This window comes from Nanorana parkeri, unplaced genomic scaffold (assembly GCF_000935625.1).
Source record: "Nanorana parkeri isolate BGI_ZX_2015 unplaced genomic scaffold, ASM93562v1 scaffold85, whole genome shotgun sequence".
Classification (NCBI taxonomy): Eukaryota; Metazoa; Chordata; class Amphibia; order Anura; family Dicroglossidae; genus Nanorana; species Nanorana parkeri.
In genome coordinates, this window is record NW_017306353.1 from 944,006 (window position 1) to 962,817 (window position 18,812).

Consider the following 18,812-nt stretch of genomic DNA (forward strand, 5'->3'; position numbering starts at 1 on the left):
TTTTGGAACAATATTCAAGAAGCAGTAGGGTAGTTGGGGGAAGCATAGATTCACAGAATGGGTAAAGCAGAATCGCTACAGGTCCTCAGCTAGAGCTTCCTCTCCATTAGGCCTGGTTCACACCTAGGCGTTTTTTTGAGCAGTAGAAAAAGTGCTTCAAAATGCCAAACACAAGAAATCCCATGATTTTCAATGGTCCCTGTTCACACCTGAGCAGCAAAACGCCAAACGCAGAAAAAAAGTACATGAGCTTCTTTTGGCAGTTTGCAGCTCGTTTTTCCCCCATTGACTTTAATAGAAAAGCCAGGAAACACGCGACAGAAGCATGTTGCACATCTTTGAGTGTGTTTTTGCACGTTTGTGTGTGTGCAAAACATGCATAAACGTGCAAAAAAAGCTAGCTGCACCTGCGTGTACAAAGGAGCAACAACGATGACGCTTTGGTGTGAACAGGGCCTTAAGGAGGACAGTGAGCAGCAAAGTAGTGACATCACCAGTTCTCCAGAGACTAGCAGTCAGGGGCAGCAGTGCTTAGATGATGCAGATATACAGGTGCAAGGCTTAAACCATTTTTGGCTTTAGTTCTCTTTTAGGTCACAGGAGTACATTTACTAACCCAAACTCGGCATATAGCGGGCTACTACAGCAGTTTGTGATCACTCAGGTCTTGAGCTATAGAGCCGGCATGTGATAGCTGCAGTGCCACACACCAGCTCAACGTATTGGGAAGAGTACATTTTACTCTCCTAATAGTTCTCCTTTGAAGCACAGGAGTGCCTAGACACAGGAAATGCTCTGCTATTTTCAGGAGGAATTCAAGACAATAGGTGACATTTTTAGAGTACTGCTTAATCACCTTTAATATTAATCGATGTTCCCTCTAACATAAAAAATCATCACTTTATGAGTTACCAACCTAGAATAAGCAACCAAAATTGGAGCTCATGCTTTCCATACTTCTAGGTCAGTGACTACTATTATTTTTATCCTCGATGGTCCACTTTAATGTTTGTAGCTAAGTCTAATTAAGCCATGTGATTTTGCAGGACTGTATCGCAGTGTGGAATGGAAAGCAGGTGACCGTCTATGAACTCGCTGGACCAGCGCTGAGGAACACAGGTGTGTAGGTCAACAGACGGTGACAAGTTCACTTTAGCCATCTAGATTACCTATTCCAAAGGAAGGCTGCTGTGTCACCTCTGAGATGAAGGAATACATTTGCTGCCTTTATAATGCTGCTTGTGCTGTTGCCCTCTGCTGGTAATCACTCATGTTCTGGTTACATTGAAATGTAGTTTTTCAAAGTGAAGCCCATATCAGTTTTGTGAAGCTGACATATGTCTGGCAGTCTGTTAATGTGTCCTATAAATCATAACTATACTAACAGGATTTGGCATAAATAAATACCTTGTAGCACTATTCCTCTATCAATCTGTAACAAGTCTGACATTCCTTGCGAGAAAAACAGAAGACAAATGAGTAGGCTCAGCTCAAACAAAGAACAAAGCTGTGGGAAGGGTAGTTAAAGTACAACCTTAAGGCTTCTGCATGACAGTCTAAACAAGTGCCAAATCCAGTCACTATGTAATGTAGAAGCCTCATAAGGTAAACAAAGATATTCCTTTAGGTTCCCTCAGTGAGCTAAATCCTCCTTTATTTGTGTCTCACAGACACTGCAGCTCACAGTGGGAGGGTTTCAGCAACAAAGTCAGTGCTGTCAATGTAGAATGCAGCGGTCAAGACATAGTTTATTTGCTAAAAAGATGCTTTCTGGATACAAACGCATATACAAATCTAGAACAGAATGGGAGTACAAAGCTGGAAAGAATTACTGTACTCCAATTGTGCTCTGACAGGCCTGTGGCCTACAAAGGACGGTTGCAGGTTCACACCATTTTCCAGAAGGGATCTGGCCCAGAAAATGGTGTGAACCTGCCCGCAGTTTCAGTGCATTCCAGACCGGACAAAATAGGAGAAGCAGTATTTTTCTGGTCCGAAACAGACTGTGGTGGTGTGAACAGAGGCCAGAAATAGCATAGGGATACATTAGGATGCATTTTGGGTCCGTAAACAATCTGGTCTGGTCTAGAGATTATCTGGATGTAGTGTGAATGGGCCCTTAGTATTAGTATACGAACAGACCGCACTATCCAGAGAATTTCAATACTTCGGACTTGATTGAAATTCACAGCAAATCCCGTATAACAGTGAATAAAAGTGCATAAAGCAACAAATGCCAGCACCGCACACCCCCAACCAGCTGATGAGTCCTGATGGCGGCTAAGGAATTGGAGCGGTGAGATTTCCTTTGGGCCCTTAGTATGTTAGTAAATTGTCCTACAGAACGCTTATAACTGCACCCTACAGAAAGGGAACCCAACCTACAGCATGCAGCAGTTTAAGGGTGCAATGTCAGATGCACTTCACCACCAATACTGAAGTGCGAATAGCTCTCTCCTGGTTAGTAACTTTACAAGTCTGTATATACAAGAGTATCATCTTTAAAAAAAAGATGAATGATCCTTAAATCCCTGTTGCCATAGTAAAAAATAATAAACAGCCTATAAAAGAAGAAGTTTTATACTTATTGGTGGGCCGCATATTAAATCTCTACTGAGCACTACTGCTGGCTGACATTTTAGGGTTTGTTGAATAGTGTTCCCTGCTGGGCACTGTGGCTCCTGTGTGAGCTGCGGCTGTTAGGTAACTGCTGTGTTTTGAGGGTATTCTTTGTAAAGCGGTTGTTATCTTGTATTTAGGCTCCTTTGCTAGTGACTCTCCTGTCCTGGCAATACACGAGGAGAACATCTACACTGTGGAGCCAAATAGAGTCCAAATTCGCACTTTACAGGTCAGTCTACAGACTATTATAAATAACATTTGTATTTTTATTGTGTACACCTTTACTGAATTTGTTTACCTTTTGAGCATAACGAAAGTCCATTTGAAGTCTCGCATATATCTATCTCTTTATAGACATGTATCCTTGCATGTTATGATTTGTGACTGACTTTTGTTAGGAAGTGCCTTATTCTGTCACTGAAAGTGCTGCTTCCAGCTTTCACACTATGCAGTGTTCTGTTCTGGCAGAGCTGAGTTACAGCCTCACCTCTCATCACTTGTCCTTGAAGGCTGAGGGGTGTGCCTGACCAGCTCTGTGTGAATTACTGAGAGCATTGGGTCTTAAGTAGGGTACACATAGAGCGAATTTTGCCCAATGCAGCAGGAATCGGGTGAAATTCACTCCGTGTGTACCCTATTGCTGTGCCAGAATTCAATCATTAGATCGACTTTTACCAAAAGATCATATTGGAAAATCTTTGGCTGAACTGTGCTGTCAGCATACAAAACTCACAACGGGAGCTGTTGAACGAAGACAATATAAGCGTGTATACCCGGCTTTACTCAGTTGTTCATTCTAATGTCTATCTGGCTGCATATATCCTTTTGTGACTTCAGTTGGTCTTTAAAGGAGAACTATGGGGTTAGGGCTTTTCCCCATTGTTCTCCTAAGGGTAACGGGAAGACACAAATTAGCGTCCTCCCCTCACCCAAAGCTCAGTATACCGCGAGCTACAGCTCGCGGTATACTGAGACGCCGCAGCCGGAACAGATCCCGACAATGCTGTCTGGATCCACTCAGTTGCGTGAGTGATAGTAGGTAGGCAGAGCCAGCTGTGCCCGCCCCCCCGCCTGTCCGTTCCGCCAGTCAGCGCTGGAGGATCGGACGGGGGGAATCCCTGCAGGGAGCCGTGAGTGACAGTCACGGCTCTCTGCAGGTCTGCAGGGACATGATCGAGAAGTGAGCGAGCGACGCAATGTGTTCGCTCACTTCCCGATCTACTGAGCCGACCTGTGACAGTTTCATTGTCACAGGTTGGCTCAGATTATGAGGCTGAGTGAAAATCATTCTCCTTTAAAGGCCAACACCAGCCAAAACTGGTATTTCTGGCAAGATGAATCACAATTTGGAATGTAATATTTCTTAAAGGATAATTAAAGTCTCGCTTGTTTTTGCATATATCTACTGCCAGCAAGCAGTAGATATATGTAAAAACATTAAAAAAAAGTTTACAAAAGGGTTAAAACTTACATGTGTCTCCGCCACGCGCTCCTCTCCAAAGATCTGAAGATTCTCGGGCGGCCGCAAAGGATCATGGGCAGGCGCATGCGCAGTACACATCTTTGGCCGGGAGAAGGGGAGAGACACAGGGTAAGTTAATGCAGCTGTGTGCACCCGCACAAACTCCATGACACAGGAAGAGACAGGAGTCAGCGCTGGATTAGAGACCGGCACCAGCGCTGGAGGCACTACTGAAAACTACAGGAAAGAAGAAGATGATCGTTTCAAGAGGCATCGTTTAAGGTAATTAACGAATTTTGGCTTTAATGTCACTTTAAAGTCTCCAAAGGTGATGTGTCCCCACTTGAATTCCAAATTCTGCCCAATTGCTTTAGTCATGGCAAAGTCATTCACCTGATGGATTATATGAAAAGGTAAAATTGTTAGGGAGTCAAGCTGTAAGATAGGACACCCATCTATGGCCTTGTAGGAATAAGAAGACACACAACTTGCTGCTGGGAAATGTTGCCATTAGAGTTAGAAGAAGCTAGCACAGAGTTCAATACTCCAAGCCATCTGCAATCCTGACATATACATTTTTGCTTTGTTTAAATTTGTTAAATATACAATTAAAAACATTTTCTTACAGTATATTTGTTGAGTAAGTACAAAAAATACCCGTTGAGCCTGCCTGAAATCCAGTAAGCTCTTAACTTTCACTACACTGCGCCTCCAATGCACTGAAATCCCAAGCAGTTATCAACCCTGCCTGTTTCTCCCCTCTGACTAGTTAGATTTGGATATCTTTAGATATTATATTTTGAGTATTTAGATATCTATTTTGTTTGTGGTTGTATTAACCTACCGTTATGTTTCAGGGCACTGTCAAGCAGTTACTCCCATTCTCAGTGTCGGAGGGGAGCCCTTGTTTACTGGACATATGTGGGAGCTTCCTGGCGGTGGCCACAAATACGGCACATTTTAAGCTTTTTGATCTCTCCAGAAGGTAATCTCTAGAGAACTGTTTTCTTTATTTCCTAGGATGCTCAAGAAAGTCATGTGGTGACAGTAAGCTGGCCAAAGACATGATGATGTTTGGATTGTGTTCAAGGTCCATCTGCTGAAGGTTCTTTTTGCTGGCAGGCTGGTGTATGAACCTGCATTCTTATATTGGGTTGCACAGACAGCCCCACCACCAGCCTTATATCATGGAACTGAAGCAATGAGGAAAATCAACCCTGCCATTTAACCTTTTTCCTTTCTGAGTGAAAACTGGCTGGATTCGGTGAGGTCATACAACGTCTGTGCATACTTTAAAGCTGAACTCCAGGCAAACATCTAAATTCACCATCAAAATCATATATGGGAGCTGTTTTACTTGCCTGGAAATGTTTAGTTCTGTCCATCCAGCCCTAAGATATACAAAGCCCTGCCAGTCAGGTTGTTGACCTGATGTTCCTCTTCTACAGTTAAGCAGTTCAGATAAGTCATCTCCCTGCTTCCAGCATGTGATTGGACAGAGAAGAAACAACAGACTGATAAAGTCTCCTATCTGCTTTCTCCTGTACTCAGCATGTTTACAGTGGATTAAAATAGGCTAAAATTAAGTATTTAGGGATTTATATTTGTTGCATTTCAAATAATAAGTACATAGCTGCGTTCATTAATGTTTTTTTTATATCTGCTTAGAGTTCAGCTTTAGTTGCTAGCCGATCATAGGCAAATAAAAAGGTAGTTATCTAGGGGAAAGGAATATGAAGGCAGGTTTTCAATAACTGTGCTTTGCTATTGAAGATTATGTGGTTAGCATTGAACGTTCTTGCAATCACATCCTGCAGATGGTCACAGAGCTTGCTACACTCTAATTATGTTGTCTTTCTGTTTATCTAAAGGGAAGCCAAAGCCCACAGCAACTGTAAAAACCTATGTGAGTTGGTGCCAGGATTGGGCAGCATTGTGTCCATCAGATGTAATGCCAATGGCAGCAAAGTCAGCATTCTCGCCAACCGGGTAAGAGTAAAATTATTATTTTAAAAAAATTAGTTCTGTTTTTTTAACAGTTAGTTATAAGTAGTACTTGAGTAGATAAGTAGATACATTTGTGTGTGTGATTGTCTTGAATCAAGTTTGTGCATATTCCTAACAAGCAACAAAAGAGCTTTAAACCCCCCCCCCCCAAAAAAACAAGAAAAAGCCACCCCTGACTTCCCTAGCTGCATGTACTGTGAAGTAATTAATCCTCAAAGATCACAACAAACATTGTAAAGTCAGGTTTCGCTCTGTTTCTAACAGGGTTTGAGCTTCTGGTGTTTGTTTACACCTGTTTGTTTAAACTATTGCAATGAAAATTGTATGCACCAATACAAATTAATGCCGCAGTAGGTTAATGGTGAACATTGTGGCATTGACATTTAATGCAGCTACTTAGGGGGTCCTAAACCTGCACCCAGAGTAACAGATCCATATCAACACTTATTAATGTTTCCAAAGCCTGTTTTCTGATATCAATAATATATGTAGCAGCTATACTGTATTTGGGCTGTGCTTTTTCTAAAGCATTGTAGTTTGTGTAGCAAAACTCAGAACGAGCACTGAAAATATACTATCGTTACTTTTAAATTAGCTCCAGCATCCTAAAATCTGCCATATCTCCCCTCCGATATAGTTCCACCAGCACACACTATCCACTATCAATGCTGGTTTTACTAACATTTATACACATGGCATTTAATTGACACAATTGCAGTAAGCCTCTTGTTGGTATAATCATGACCCTTATAACATACAAACAACAGATGTGCGGGCCTTTAAGCTTGCCACTCTGCCTGAGATTTCAGTCCCTTAAATAAATCTCTGCAGCTTATAGGCCGGTGGTCTCCAGCATTTAAAGGAACACACTCATGTAATACATAATGTCAAGCTAACATTGATGTGTCAGTGTTTCTTGTTTATGTTAGCTATAATATTTCACAACTACAGTTCTCAAAGAGGGTGTACTCTGATAGGTTGCAATTTGTGCACATGCCCCATTATATGTCTTATGTAATGTTTAATTTTCATGTTACAGCTGAACTCTCAAACAATTCATCCCCACACTGCTTCCTCCTCATGTATCACTTGCCCCTCCCTTTTAGATTGTAAGCCCTCATGGGCAGGACCATCCTTACCATCTTGTCTTGAATTGTATTGTGATTGTAATGTCTTCCTTATATTGTAAAGCGCTGCACAAACTGTTGGCGCTATATAAATCCTGTATAATGATAACTCTGGGCTAGAGAAAAACTACCCCTTGCAAAGGGTCCCCCTTCAGCGGTTAAATGCTTGTTCTGTCAAGGTGGGCAGGAATAAGGTGAAATTCTAATGTTATTCCTCACCCCCACAGGATTTCTCCTCTTAAGACGGACTATAAGACCGATCGCCTGAAGCCACTCCTCTTTCCTGCCCAACTGGCCCCAGCTTTCTGATGTCATCACATACAATGGCAGGACAAGTGGTTCTGATATTGCATGTGAGGATGCAGAGGACCTGCCCACATGCGGGGAGGCCCGGCTGATGGGGCAACAGGAATAAAACAAGTAATTCACCATATTTATCACTATTTTTCCTGGGAAAAAAAAAGTTAAACCCCCCCCCCCCCCTGCAAGGGTTACCTTTTCTACGACCCAGAGTTCAACTTTAAATTCAAAAGATAAAAAGTAATTATGGTTTCACATATTCAGAAATATGTCCTGGTTAAAGCCAATTCCAGTTTCTGCGCACTATTTTTTCCGACTGCACCGGACCGGAACGCAGGCACGAATGTGGCTGATCACATTTCGGCCAGAGGGCCTGGCTGCGATGCTATTGAGTTCAATGCACTGCCCCACCCCCTCCCCCCCAAAACAAAGTAAGCCGGCCAGAATGCGATCCAGTGTGTTCCGCCCACTATCGGGCCGGAACGCACTGAGGATGGTGTGAACTTTTACGTTTATTCTCTGTTGATGGAACACAAACAGAAAATACATCCTTAAATAAAGTTATGTATTCATGAAAAGCCATCACATGCATTTTACAAAAATGGCTTCTATAACTTTGTCTATATTAGCTTCTCTGGGAGAGAGAAGCCATTCGGGCCTATATTGCATAACAGTGCTGTAGATGTAAGTGGGTAAACATGCTTTCAGCAGGGAAGAGCTCAAAGTTGACCTTATCAGTGTGCTGCCTCTCCTATATTGTCCAATCAGCAGGCTGGGAGAGGAGAGGTGACTAAGGAAGCAGAACCTCGGCAGCCATTTCTAGCCACCCATTAGATGGGAGAGTGCTGTTACCATAACTGAAGGTGTAGAAAGGTTGGAGGATGCTTGCTGTTTTATGATCAGAAGTCTGAATCTGATTTGTTGTTGTGGGAGAACACCTACTGTCTGTGACAGTTCTCCCTTCAGACCACTGTTGGTTATATTAATAGTATCGGTCATGTGTCTGCCTTTGCATGCTCTGATGAATTTCCGCAGGATTACCGCAGGGGTCACTTCTAGTTATTAGATCTATGTTTAAAGGAGAACTGTGAGGTGAGTGCTTTTCACACACCTCATAGTTCTAGCCGACCTGTGACAATGAGACTGTCACAGGTCGGCTCAGTAGATCGGGAGGTGAACGAACACATACCAGCCTTCGCTCACCTCTCGATCCTGTCACGGCTCTCTGCCGTGACAGGGGAGGGGCTGGATACCCCCCTCCCCGCTCCGATCCGCCAGCGCTGACTGGCGAAACGGACAGTGGAGGGGGCGGGTACAGCTGCCTTTAGATAGGCAGAGCCAGCTGTCAGTCACGCAGCTGGGGGGATCCCGGCACAATTGTCGGGATCCGCTTCAGCTGCGGAATCTCTGTATACCGCGGCATCTCAGTAAACCGCGAGCTACAGCTCGCGGTATACTGAGCCTAGCGTGACGGGAGGACGCTAGTTTGTGTCCTCCCGTTACCCTAAGGAGAACTATTAAACTATTAAAGGACATAGTTCTCCTTTAATTTGGCCTGACATGGAAGACTAAATCAGAATGTTCGGACCTAAAAAGCACCGTTATTCTGCCCATACATAATGATGTACAGTTGACTGATGATAGACTCCATCAAACATCCAAATCTTTCAATCATTCAGTAGAACAAAGAATATATGTTATTGATCACATCTCATCAGATTTTCTAGTGATCAAATAGTTTTCTTTTTGATAAAAGTGATCATTCATTGATTGGGCTACCAATTGATTTAAATTATTTTATTGAAATGATTGCATCAAATGATCAGATGTTTTTTTTTTGTGCCCGGCTGCTTTTGCTTTCATATTTTAGTGCAGCTGTATTGCCACCAGATGTCGCACTGATTGTGTTGCATGGCGACTGCATATGAGCACCCTGTACAAAGTTGAGAGAGACGGGAAGATCAGGGCAATACTTGACTGAGCTGATATAACATTTAATTGTCTTATCTGCTGGGTAGAGAATCTTCTTGTATAGTTGATGTCTAAAGCTGGCCATATACCTATAGATTTCTGCAGATTCTCTATGGTCAGATGGAAAAAGTGCAACAGATTCCTCCATCTACGCTAAACTGTGTGGATGGAGGAATCTCCCGCTGGGCCAAGCTTTAGTATCTAGTCGGCCCCACTGGCTGTCAAAACACCTGAACAATGCCGGCATCCAATCAGATTGTTCAGGTATTTTGAGAGCCAGCGGGGCTGACTAGCAAGATCCTGAAGCTTGGCCCAGTGTGAGATTCCTCCATCCACACAGTTTAGTGTAGATGGAGGAATCTGTTACACTTTTCCCATCTGACCATAGAAAATCTATAGGTGTATGGCCCAGTTAGAAAACTGAGAAGGTTTATTAGATCATTAGATGAAATAAAAATAATTTTTTTATTTGGTGATGGTTTTTATTTCAGGGCATATTCGGTCAGCATTAAATAAGATGTGAGCTCTGGAAGCTGTGCCAAAAAATCCAGGCAGAGGGCAAATGACTGGTCACCCTGGAGCTGATTCCCCATTTTACCAGCTAACAAGAGCTTGCCTTCTTCTGCACTGTGTTTCTGAGTGGAGGTGGTCATCTTGGTAGAGGCAGGGCTTTGCTTCCTCATGTTAGAACCTCCAACAAAGGAGAATGATCAGCACAGTAGTGATATCACCAAATCTCACTCCAGATCTCCTGAGACTAGCAGTGCCTGCGATCTCACAGTGCAGATATAAAGCTATGAGGCTGTAGGCACAATTGCATTTCAGAAGGGGAACTGCTAGTTTTTAGGAGTAATTTAGGACCAAGGGTACATTTTCAGGGCACTGTTTAGGTACAATTAGCACTTCTACATGCTTAATATAACATAGCAAAGCTTTGAGTCCAATTCCACTTTCACACACACAGTGGAAATCTTATTTATATCAAGGTGATAGAAAAGACATTTTAAAACTGATGTAGCACTACGTATGACCACTAGAGGGGGGGATTCTCATTTTCCGCAGTGACTATCTGAGCGCAAATTAGTTTCCGAATTCTTTTTGTGGTCCTAAAGCCAAAGTTCACATATTTCATATGTCCTGCTGTTGCCTTTTCACTTCATGGTGTCTCCATGACCCTCTAGTCACTTTTTATCTTTATCAAATATATATGTTTGCATACGTTGCCTCCGGGTTTGACGGATCCCCAGTAGAAGCCCTCAATCTAAAAACATACCGGTAGTTTGGCTGCCATACAAATTGGCCCTATTCTGGGAGCGCGTATGTTTTGGGGACAATAAATTGCAAGCTTCTTTGATGTAAATGGTTCAGGGTTCTCTGCAAATCACTGTGGAATAAATGCCAGCACTGTATAAATTAGCAAAATATAGAATCAGTTGCAATGGGAATCAATTTATAGTGATGTAGCATGTGTCCATGCACGGTGTAGAGTCAAACATATGTGGGCCCATTGCACTCCTGACCAAAATCTATCCGTAATTCGCAGGTGGGTTCTGCACTGAACGTGATTGCGCATATTGCATAGTTTTGGGAAATCTAAAGTTGATTTTACAAAGATTGCATGCTCACATGTACAATGAGCAATACAGTATAAATAAGAACCACTACTCTCTGTGTGGATGCAATGGTCTCTCTGCAGAGGTCACTCAAGCTCCCCCCCAGAGTCAGACCTATAACTAACCAGTCAGCAGGAATATGAATTTGGCTGATTAGTGTTTTAGCTCTGACTCAGAAAGGGCATGTCAGACCTCTGCAGAGAGACCGCTGCTTCCATGTATAGAGCAAAGATAAGATAATTGTTATAATTATTATTATTGTATGGTATTTATATAGCACCAACAGTTTGTGCAGCATTTTACAATGTAAAGGATTACAGTACAGTTACAATACAATTCAATACAAGATGGTTTGGAGGGCCCTGCTCATGAGAGCCTACAATCTAAAAGGGAGGCACGGGTGATAGAGATGGTGGTATTTAAAGAACAACTCTAGGCAAAAAACATTATTAACCCTTGCAGTGGGGCTAGCCCCACCCTGTAAGGGTTAACTTCTAATTTTCATTTAGAGACTAAAATAAAAAAGTTATGCACACCCGAACCTTGGAGCCGGTTGGCTGTCACAGTGCTCCCTCTAGCCTGCCTTCTCTTATGCTGCATCGACGTTATGTCCCTTGGTGTCCTCACGTGCTATACACATGTATAGAACGTGATGATTTACGGGACCTTAGACCACCGCAGAGGAGGGGGAGAAAAGCTGGAAGGACCTCATACTCACCCGATCTTCCAAGCCCGCCTGTTAAACTTTTTAATTTTAGTCCCTAGACCAAACAAGCAGTTGAAGGGTTATTAAACCCTCTGTTTTTTTTGTATATATCTACTGCTAGCAAGCAGTAGATACATGCAAAAAGTGTCAAAAAAACCGCTTTGAAAAGGGTTAATACTTACCTGTGTCTTCCCCGCGCGCTCCTGTTCGAAAATGTGAAAATTCTCCGGCGGGCGCATGCGCAGTTCACATTTTCGGCCAGGACGTAAAGAGAGACGCAAGGTAAGTCTTTGGACGCGTGCACCCTCGTGCAGACACCGTGGGACAGGAAGTGCCAGCAAGCTCAGAGGAGTCAGCTGGATCGGAGACCCGCTGCAGTGCTGGAGGGACAGATGAAAAGGACAGGAAAGAAGAAACATCATTTAAAGGAGAACTATGGGGTTAGGGCTTTTCCCGAAAATTTTTCCTTAGGGTAACGGGATGACACAAACTAGCGTCCTCCCGTCACCCTAAGCTCAGTATACCGCGAGCTACAGCTCACGGTATACCGAGACGCCGCAGCGGATCCCGACAATTATGTCTGGATCTGCCCAGCTGCGTGAGTGACAGCTGGCTCTGCCTATCTAGAGGCAGAGCCAGCTGTACCCGCCCCCTCCCCCGTCCGTTCCGCCAGTCAGCGCTTGAGGAGCGGGGAGGGGGGAATCCAGCCCCTCCCCCGTCACGGCAGAGAGCCATGACAGGATCGAGAAGTGAGCGAACGCCGGTATGTGTTCGCTCACTTCCCGATCAACTGAGCCGACCTGTAACAGTCTCATTATCACAGGTCGGCTACAACTATGAGGAGTGAAAAGCACTCACCTCATAGTTCTCCTTTAAGGTAAGTGCTTTAATTAAAATGGGGGAGGGAAAAAGATTTTTAACTTTAATGTCACTTTAAGCCTTGCAGTGTGGGGGTAGCTCCCCTACAAGGATTAATAAAAATGTTGCCCGGAGTTCTGTTTTTAAATATACAGTATGCAATATTGTATTATTTAATAAAAGTCTTAAAAGGCATACATCTAAATACAAATAAATAAAACATTTATGATATTTTATTTTTACTTTCATTTTTTTTCTAATCAGAATCTCCATTATCTTCCACTTTTCCTTGGTATTAAATATGATATATTACTATCTCTATACTATTTCAGGCTGACGGCAACTTGGACTCCAAAATGTACTTCTACGATGTTGAACTGGACACTGTGATGTTTTTTGACTTTTGGAATGGACAAACAGACCAAGGGGATTCACCAACTCCATCCAATTCAGACTTGTAAGATCTGTGGCTGGGACTGTTTGGTGCCAGGGATATAGGCATCAGTTTTTCCTTATATCACTGTAGTCTGAATGCTTTTTGTGTATTTGTAATATTGTGATTACAGGCATGTGTTCCAAAAGGGATCAGTTGAAGCTACATAGTTACATAGTTACATAGTATTTGAGGTTGAATAAAGACATTAGTCCATCAAGTCCAACCTATTAGGATCTCATTCTAGGAGTAACTGTACCCCTGTATATTACGGTCCCTTAAAAAATCATCCAAAAGTTTCTTGAACAATTCCACATTATTTGCTGAAATGACCGCCTGTGGCAGTGAGTTCCAGACCCTAACCGCTCTAACTGTGAAGAACCCCTTTCGCCCCATGTGCTGGAATTTTTTTTCCACCAATTTTAGGTGGTGGCCTCTAGTTTTTGTAACGGAGTTAATTTTAAATAGTTTATCGCCAATGTTGCTATCACCATTGAACATTTTGTACATGGAGATCATATCCCCCCTTAATCTCCTCACCTCCAATGTGAACATGTTTAAATTTAGTAGCCTCGTCTCGTAGCTCTGGTCCTCCATACCCCTAATTAGTTTGGTTGCCCTCCGCTGGACTTTTTCCAACTCAAGGACATCTTTTCTTAGTACTGGTGACCAGAACTGGACCGCGTACTCCAGATGAGGTCGAACCAATGATCTATAAAGTGGCAAAATTATAGACTTGTCCCTGCAATACATCCCCTTTTTAATACAGGACAAGACCCTGCTAGCTTTGTTTACAGCAGCCTGGCACTGCAAACTACCTTTCAGTTTGTGGTCTACAATGACCCCCAAATCCTTCTCCATTTCTGACTTCCCTAGCGGCATACCCATAATTGTATAACCCATTTGTTTATTTTTAATTCCAAAGTGCATTACTTTGCATTTATCGACATTAAACCTCATCTGCCACATTAATGCCCACTCCCCTATTTTATCCAGGTCCTCCTGTAATGTTATAGTGTCTAAGTCCGTGTCTATTACCCTCCCTATTTTGGTGTCATCCGCAAACACGGAAATATCGCTGTTAACACCCTCCCCGATGTCATTAATAAATAAGTTGAACAATATGGGACCCAGCACAGAACCCTGAGGCACACCGCTCATTACACTAGCCCAGTCTGAAAAGGTGCCATTTACAGATACCCTCTGGACCCGTTCCCGTAGCCAGTTCTCTATCCACGTAAACACCACCTCATCTATGCCCATAGCCCTCAGCTTGTGTAGCAAGCGCTTGTGTGGTACCGTATCAAATGCCTTTGCGAAATCCAGATATATCACGTCTACCGGCTTCACCCCGTCCATATCTCTAATCACCCCCTCATAAAAAGTTAGCAGGTTAGTCAGGCAGGAACGATCTTTCCTGAACCCGTGCTGATTGTCATTAACTATCCCGTTTTCCTGAACAAATTCTACCAGATAATCCTTTATTATGCCCTCTAGCATTTTACAAACTACCGATGTTAGACTGACCGGCCTATAGTTCCCAGGTTGGCACCTAGCCCCCTTTTTGAATATTGGGACTACCGTAGCCCTCCGCCAATCACAGGGGATCCTACCCGTCATTAAGGAGTCCTTAAAAATGAGGAATAAAGGTCTAGATATAACATGGCTTAGTTCCTTAAGTACCTTGGGGTGCAGGTTATAGGGACCCACTGCTTTGTTTGCATTAAGCAATTTAAGTCTTTGTATGCTTTTGCTCCCTAATGGTATACACTTTGAAGTAGCAGTATGTATTGTTTTTTAAGCTGCTTAAAAAAAAATCAATAAATGTATGTAAAGAACTACTAATTATTGATGATCTGTAAATGAAAGTTTAGGGCTGCATCCAACTAATCAATTAATCGATAATGAGAATAGTTGTCAACTACTCTCATTATGGATTAGTTGGTTGAATCTCCTAGCTCTCTCCTCCACTCTGGGAGGAGGGCACAGCAAGCAGTGGGCGGGTGCAATAGCCAGCCTGCTACTGGCTATTGCAATTTGAAATGACCAATAGCAGACTGGCTATTGCACCAGCCCACTACCTGCTGTATTTACATTCAGCTGCCATCTGCAGAACCTTACCAATGGCAGCTGTCATCCCGGGATGAAGCTATTCAAGCGCCATGTGCTTACAATACCATTATTTAAAAATAAAAACCTTATAAAAGGTGGGGAAAAAAAAATTTTTGGTTTCGGCCTGACGAATTCTGCTGTGGAAGGTGTGTTGCAGTGCCATTCATTTCAATAGCAACCAAAAACCGCCTCCCACCCGCAGTGTGATCGCCCGCACTGGAACGCACGATATCGCAATGTCATGTTTTCCAGTGCAGTGTGATTGCAATAAATTGTGCATGCACTTTTATTCGGAAGTAAACTTTATGCTTGTAACACGGCATTTGTGTATTTTATTTTTAATTAAGAATGCTATTTATTTAATTTTTTTAATACGATTAATCGAAAAAATAATCGTCCAACTATTTGATTATGAAAATAATCATGAGTTACAGCCCCATGAAAGTTTGGAATTCTGTACAACATTTTTAACAGGTGACGTTGCTTTTATAATTTTGGTATAGTGCTAAGAGGAGACTGTTATTTTACATCAGGTGTAGGCAAACTCTGGCCCTCCAGCTGTGGTAAAACTACAAATGTCATCATTCATCTGCCTCTGGGAGTCATGCCTGTGGCTTTCAGAGACTTGCAATTCCTCATGGGATTTGTAGTTCCACAGCAGCTGGAGGGCCGGAGTTTGCCTACCCAATTTTGGGTTAAAGGAGACTTGCCAGAGGCCGCTTGCAATGTCCTTCAGTGTGATTATTGGACTGCAATGGGATTTTATCTTCCTGAGAACAAAACTTTATCTCCAATATCTTCAGTTCTAAAGGCTTCTGAAACTGTTACATATGCAGCTATAAATATTATCAATTGGTTTATATAAACCAAGGTGTATTGTACAAGTATCAGACCTATCTAAATGGCATGTGTAATAGTAGACCCTGTGAGGTTTATGTAGTGGTGTCCCACAAAGGAGATTAACTCTCACTTGCCACCATTAGCAGTTGTCACCAGAAAAGGAAATGAGAGATAATTTCCAAATCTGGGACATAGGTAGCATGGGGTAGGTTCTAACCCTTCTTCACTCTATTCCAAAGTAACTGGAAATTCCCTTTAAATGTTGTTTCCAGTTTTAAATCAGTATTTTTTGTACCAATAGGAATCTCCCAGAGAACTCCAAGCTTTTCGATCGGATCCCAATCAATCACTTCTGGGACCAGAGCGAACCGCGACTCCTGGCGTGTGAGGCAATGTTGGCTGTCCCAAACTCCCTGCATCCGTCACCGAAACACAACCAGCTTGTGGAAGTCCCTCATGGAAAGGTACAGTGTACACTTGTTCTACCTTTTTGTAGCCACCCTTATGCAATGTCACATGGGGGATTATGCTGCCAGCAATACATCGCCATAGCAGAATCAAAGAGGAGAGGCTTTCACCAATGCTATTGCTTCTTTGCTGGCCCAGAACATTGCTGAACTTCACTCGCTTAGGGTGCTGGCAGAGAGGGAGAGACATCTTTCCAGCAAGATTGGTTCCAGCAAGAAAAGCAGCAACTCCATAATAACAGATACATGGTCTGTTAGGGGTCCTGTTGCTGGCGAGTTGTCATGTGACATGGGCCTTAGAAAGCACAAGGGTGGCACAATCAGAATTAAACTTTTATCATTTGAGCATTTAGGGCTTGTTCACACCATATTCTATGCGTTCCAGAGCGGTTAGCTGCTGGAACGCACTGTATCACATCCCGGGCCAGCTTCCTGCGTTCAGGGGCAGGAGGGTGCGTGGCGGTGCATTGAAGTCAATGGCACCGCAGCCACACCCCCACCCGCAGTGCGATCGCCCGCGCCAGAATATGTGGCACATCAATGCCTCTGTTCCGGTCCAGTGGGATCTGAAAAAATGCTTCATGCACTATATACATGTTCTGGTGCGGGCGATTGCACTGTTGGCCGGGGCCGTGGCTGCAGTGCCATTGACTTCAATGCACCGCCACGCCCCCTCCCGCCCCTGAACGCAGGAGGCCGGCCGGTATGCGATACAGTGTACTTCAGCAGCTAACCGTTCTGGAAAGCACTGTATGTGGTGTGAACAAGACCTAAAATATAATTTCCACCTGTGTACATTTACACAGTGGGTGAATTCATAAAAATTGAAGCAGGGAGAATTTGGAGCAGTTGCTTATGGCAACCAATCAACTTCTCTTTTCAATATGTTCAGTTGCGCTTTAAAACTGAAAGAGAGAAGCTGATTAGTTGCCATTAAAAACTCAAGATTCTGTTTCCTCCAGCTTTTATGAACTCCCCCCAAGTGTGTGTGTGTGTGTGTGTGTGTGTGTGTGTGTGTTTATATTACATTTACACATGAGAGAGAATTTATGAAAACTGAAGCAAACAGAATCTGGAGCAGTTGTCAGTGGCAGCCAATCAGCTTCTATCTATTTTCAAACCTTAACTGAACACCCTGAAGACAGAAGCTGATTAGTTTCTATGGTCAGCTGCTTCAGATTCTGTCTGCTCCAGTTTTGATCAATTCTCCCCCTTGTATTCTCTTTTCTATAAAAGTTAATGTCCTATTTATTTTCTCTGAAGGTTAATTTAGGATAGAAATATGTTAAAATGGTCTATCAAAAGTCAAAGTGACACTAAACCTTAAAAATGCATCAAAGTATCTCAACTATTTTTTTTTTTCCCCAAAAAATATTTCATTGTGTTGAGCATAAGTAAAGTTACAATAGCTTTCATGGGATATAAGCATCAACAACGTTTTGTGTTTTCCAAATCATGTACATCCATGATTATCCATGATATGCTTAACAGTACGTACCAAAATTCTTCTCTGAGTCATAACCATGTAGAAGACGTTGTGTTTGGGGCTCACACCGTTTGTATACTAACAAGGAGGGCAGTTGTTATATCAAGGTGAATTATTACCCACACTGCCAATACTTTGCTAGCAGTAGATATGTGCAAAAAAACGGAGGGTTTAACAACTTTTTAACTCCTGAGGTTAGTGTCACTTTACTTCCTCTTGTGATTTGGATATTGGGAGATTGCCTGAGCATTTATTTATATCTTTACAGGAAGACGTTATGATCATGTCATTTTTTAGCACCCAGGAACACGGTCTGCTACTTCAGGAAAGTTACCCCAGGCCTGCAGCCTTCCAGTCACTTCTTGGCATAGAAGTTCCACACTATTATTTCACAAGGAAGGTGCGTAGTCTGCCATCTTGTCACAAATGTGGCTACTAATACAGGGAAGCTCCTTGTATTATTTATTAATTGCATAATGTTTCATGAACCTTCTCTAATGCAAAGGGGTTGATTTACTTAAAGTAGAATTTGAAGCAAAAGTGTTCTTTACCCTTGCAGTGGGGTTACCCGCGCACTGCAATGGTTAAGTGCTGATTTTTGTCTAGGTGCTTAAAAAAAAAAAAGTTATTCTCACCTGATCCTTGTTGCTGGCCTACTCCACGACCGGTCCCTGGAGCCTCTCTCCCCTCCTCTGCAGTGGTCCAAAGATCCTTCAGTCATCACATTCTATACAGTGTGAGTAGGACATGAGGACACTAGGGGACATACCTTTGCTGCAGCGGAGACAGGCTTCAAAGACTGGAATAG

General features: G+C 42.9%; 1 protein-coding gene across 1 annotated transcript in view; it reads left to right on the forward strand.

Moving 5' to 3' along the window:
• The window catches only part of IFT140 (intraflagellar transport 140), a 111,934-nt gene that overhangs the window by 26,540 nt on the left and 66,582 nt on the right, over nt 1-18,812 (forward strand). Inside the window, exons 11-17 of the mRNA XM_018552356.1 lie at nt 1,047-1,119; nt 2,760-2,851; nt 4,942-5,069; nt 5,956-6,073; nt 12,999-13,123; nt 16,353-16,515; nt 18,273-18,404. Of these exons, the coding sequence (XP_018407858.1) occupies nt 1,047-1,119; nt 2,760-2,851; nt 4,942-5,069; nt 5,956-6,073; nt 12,999-13,123; nt 16,353-16,515; nt 18,273-18,404 (831 nt within the window). The remainder of the gene's footprint in view (nt 1-1,046; nt 1,120-2,759; nt 2,852-4,941; nt 5,070-5,955; nt 6,074-12,998; nt 13,124-16,352; nt 16,516-18,272; nt 18,405-18,812) is intronic.